The sequence below is a fragment of the Bison bison genome, unplaced genomic scaffold (genome assembly GCF_000754665.1).
Source record: "Bison bison bison isolate TAMUID 2011002044 unplaced genomic scaffold, Bison_UMD1.0 scf7180017845296, whole genome shotgun sequence".
Taxonomy (NCBI): domain Eukaryota; kingdom Metazoa; phylum Chordata; class Mammalia; order Artiodactyla; family Bovidae; genus Bison; species Bison bison.
Genome location: NW_011475869.1, coordinates 7486 through 11393, shown reverse-complemented (window position 1 = coordinate 11393; position 3908 = coordinate 7486). Strand labels below are relative to the sequence as shown.

At 62.6% G+C, this 3908-nt stretch overlaps 1 protein-coding gene across 1 annotated transcript in view; it reads right to left on the bottom strand.

Annotated features, from left to right (window-relative positions):
* The window catches only part of NOXA1 (NADPH oxidase activator 1), a gene marked incomplete at its 5' end in the record, with an annotated part of 15366 nt that overhangs the window by 5011 nt on the left and 6447 nt on the right, over window positions 1–3908 (bottom strand). Inside the window, 3 exons of the mRNA XM_010833337.1 lie at window positions 915–1023; window positions 1851–1933; window positions 3831–3902. Coding sequence (XP_010831639.1) covers window positions 915–1023; window positions 1851–1933; window positions 3831–3902 — 264 coding nt within the window. The remainder of the gene's footprint in view (window positions 1–914; window positions 1024–1850; window positions 1934–3830; window positions 3903–3908) is intronic.

The window sequence follows — 3908 nt, the reverse complement described above, 5'->3', positions numbered from 1 at the left end:
GACACAGTGGCCCAGGGCTCTTCCAGGTGCCCCCTGGCTCCCGCCCTGGGGTGGGCTCTGCCTGCCTGGTTTCTCTCTGGACCCCCCCAGCCAGAGCCGACCAGCCCTCCCTTCTTTTATTCTGCTCTGAACGTCAGGCCATGTCCCATCTCTGGAAGCATCTGCTCAGCCTTCACGCCTGTCCTGCGTTTAGCCTGACCCCTTCCTGCCTGTGCTGCCCTGTTCCCTGAAACCGCAAGAGTCTGGGGCGCTATCTGAGGGGCACCTCTTGTCCGGCCCTCCCCTCCCATGCTGGGCAATAGCAGTCAAGTCGTCCAGTGCTGCCGGGAGGACGGAGCACTGCCCGGGGCAGCCTCTGCCCCCGCGCTCTGCAGGGACTGTGCGCTCCTAGAGCCGCTGCCACGGGGCTGCCCGGGCCACAGACGCCAAGCCCAAACCCCGCCCTGCAAGCCAGGGCTGGGGCCTGGCCCACCCTGCTGGGACTCCCCCACGGCTGACCTACTGGACACTGTGGCTCCCAGAGGCTGCAAGGCGGCGTGTTTCTGGGAGCGGTGGGAGCACCTCCCAAGCCTTTCTGTCAGTGCCAGCCACTTCCCAGGAGGCCAGGAACTGAGCCAAGCACCAAGCCCAGGGCAGGAACGCCAGAGCCCACTGCCAGGCCAGCTCCTGCCCTGCCCACCCCGCCACCTCTCACTGACTTCTGACACTGCCCTCTCCTGCTGGGATTTTGGGGCCCCTCTGGCCAGAGGGAGCACCTCACTTAACTCGGGCCCACCTGCCTCGGTGACAAGACGACAGGGCCCAGAGGGCGGGGCCTGCAGCTCTGGAAGGACCTCCCCCAGGCTGCCCACCCACAGGCAGCCCCCAGGGCCCAGCCACACGGCCTCCTGGTGGCCTGCTCCCCGCACGCTCACCTCCCAGGCTTGCAGCTTGAACCGCAGGCCCAGCTGGGTGTAGTCGATGGCGGTGTTGTCCCTCAGCTGGGCCAGGGTGCGCTGAAAGTCGGACAGGGCCTCCATGAACCTGTGGGCAGTAGGGGAGCCTGGCATGGGGGCCCCGGGTGGCCCCAGGGCGAGGGCTCCACCTTGGCCCGGACTCGCCCCCCGCCCCAGCCCCTCCTGCAGCGCGGAGGCAGCGATGGTCGGCAGGCCTCAGCACACAGGGTCCACACAGACGGGCTGTGCAGCCCGTGGGCTCCTCCGCCTACACCCCAGGCCCTCTCCCGAACCTCAGGGTGCAGAGTGCCCTAGGCGTGTCCTGCCTGCTTCCGGGGTCTCTGTCCCGCAGGCCTCCCCACCCAGACCCTGGCTGGAAGCCCCAGCCCGGACCAGGATTCTCATCGCCCCTGGGGAGGCTTCCGGGCTGATGAGAAGGAGGTCACCCTGGAGCCCAGCCACCCTGTGTAGGGCCTTCTATGGGCGCCAGGCCTGCCCTGCAGCTCTGATTCCTTCTCTGGGAAGGGCCTGGCGCAGAGAGCCGGGTGGGCAGAGGACCCTCCCCACACACCGCCGAGTCCTGGGATGCGGCATTCCTCCATCCCTTTCCTGGGTTTCCCGAAGGCAGAATGGGCAGAATCATGCCGTCCCTGCAGTCCAGGGTGTTGGAACGGAGGAGGGGAGCCAGCAGAAGTGCTCTGTGACCCTCTTCCGCACAGAGCCCAGGGTCACTGTGCAGCCGGGTGTGGGGACAGAGAGACACGCCCCCACGTGACACAATCCTGTCCCCGGGCTCCAGGGAGCAGCCCAGGGGGAGCTGGCCAGAGGAGGTGACCATAGGCAGAGAGGAGCACAGGAAGGACTCTGCAGAGACAAAGGGCCGTCAGAAAAGGAAGAGGGGACGTCTGTGTTCACCTCTCCAGCTGGAAGTTGGCCACTCCGCGCTGGAGGAAGCCGACAGCCAAGCAGGCATCCTTGGTCACCGCCTGGTCAAATGCCTGCGGACAGAAATGTCTGTGGACTGCTCGGGCCTGTAATCCCATCACCCCCGTGTCACAGACGGGGATGCCCAGCAGTGGTCAAGGAAGCCCGTGGGCCACATGATGGTCACCTGCAAGAGAAAGTCTCCCTCGCCTGCGCAGGGCCCTCTGAGTCCAAGGGGCGCAGGTGTCACGGCCTCAGTGCAAGCCTGCCTGGACTCCCCAGGTGTTTTCTGGTGACCGCTCGGGGGTAGTTAGGTGGCAGCACAGACCAACATGTTAACCACGAGGACAAGGAAACGCCCAGCACGTTGACAATAGTTGCCTCCACGGGAGGGAGTCATGCTAAGACTGTTGTGTCCTTCAAGCCCTAGTTTTGGTAGTTCACACAAAAAGACACACGTCTCACCTGTTAGAATCAGAAAAGAACAGCACGAAAGTCTTAATATGTGCGTGAAGCCCAGCTCTTCCTGAAACTGAACTCAGAAATGATGTCGTCTATAAGGACAGCAGCCATCAGTTAAACACAAGCAAAAGGAGTGCATCCAGCAGCCATCAAGTTAACTACAGGCAACTGGAGGGTGTCATGGTCCCACTCTAACAAACCTGGCTGAGTGGGGGCTTGTTGAGCTGAGTCTGACCAAGGTTGAGGGTCAGCACTCGGGCACTGATGTGGCCGCTCAGCACAAGGGAAACCCTTTTATCCTGCCACATAGAGCGGCCAGATAGGAGCTTCTGGGGGGCTCCTGCCGGAGACAGAGCCCCAGCTCCCCCCCTACCCGAGCGCTCCTGCCAGAGACGGAGCCCCAGCTCCCCTCACCCTGTCCAAATCAGCTTTATTGATTGTAGCTGTTCCATCTGCCTTTTAAAATTTTCCAACAAATATGCCTCTGCTACTCCATCTCCAATTAGGGTGGAGGAGAATTTAACGTGCACACCCTTGGCCGGGAACCTCTGTCCCCTCTCTGATTAAATCAATGTTTAGAGGAGGGAGTGGCTGGACTGGCCTCATTCCACTGACCCCGTGGCGTCCAGTGATGGCATCCCCATTGCTGGATAACATTTTAACACTAACATTGCTGCTGAGATAACTGTAGATTCGAACACATGTGAGGAACGACAGGGCAGGCCCCTTGGACCTGTTTTCAGTAGTCGTCGCCGTTGGCCTGAACGATGCGGGAACCTGGCTTTTTCTGGGGGCCGTTGGGGACACAAGCAGTGTGCAGGGTGCTACTGCTTTCTGTCATCGCCCATGGGATATGCACCACCGTGATGAACCTGGAGGCTTGAAGGGCAGGCATGGCCCTGCCAGGCCCTCAGCAGAGGCAGGTGTGTGCGTGCCCGTGCATACATCTGGCTCTCGGTTCTGCTTTGGGGAGTGGGTGGGGGACAGGTGAGCACACAGATCTGGGGTTTAGGCACCAACCAGAGACTGTCTCCTGGCTGTCGCCACAGGTGTCTGCTGAAGATCTGACCCAAAGCCTGCACCTCAGCAACCCTCCCAGCCCCATCCAGCCTCGAGCCTCTGCAGGTACATTAGCACCTCCATCAAGAGCACCCGAGCCAGTGCGCACTCGGCCTTTCTGCAGGACAGCAGAGTGGGGCAAACGGTCCCCACAAGTGGAGGCCATGCTGGAGCCTTGCGACCCCATCCTGGCCCTGACGCAGCTCAACAGGGTCCCCCCTGGACACACACAGGTCCCACTTGCATGGGTGTTCGCTGAAGCAGAATGCTGGGGTGGGGGGAGTCCCCAGGTCGCCATCAGGGAAGAAGGGTGGGAGCCCTGGGCTCACCCCTGCAGCTATGGCACCACGCATTGCCACCCCACCCCTCCAGCCCTGGCCACCAGGAGCAGAGAGCTGCATCCCCCGAGGTGGAGTCTCTGCGACCAAGCCTGGGGGCCCCCTGGCTCACCCGCAGCGCGGCCTCCGGGTCCCCGGCCAGCAGGTGCACGCAGCCCACGTTGAAGTTCACCCTGGCGGGCGGCTCCGA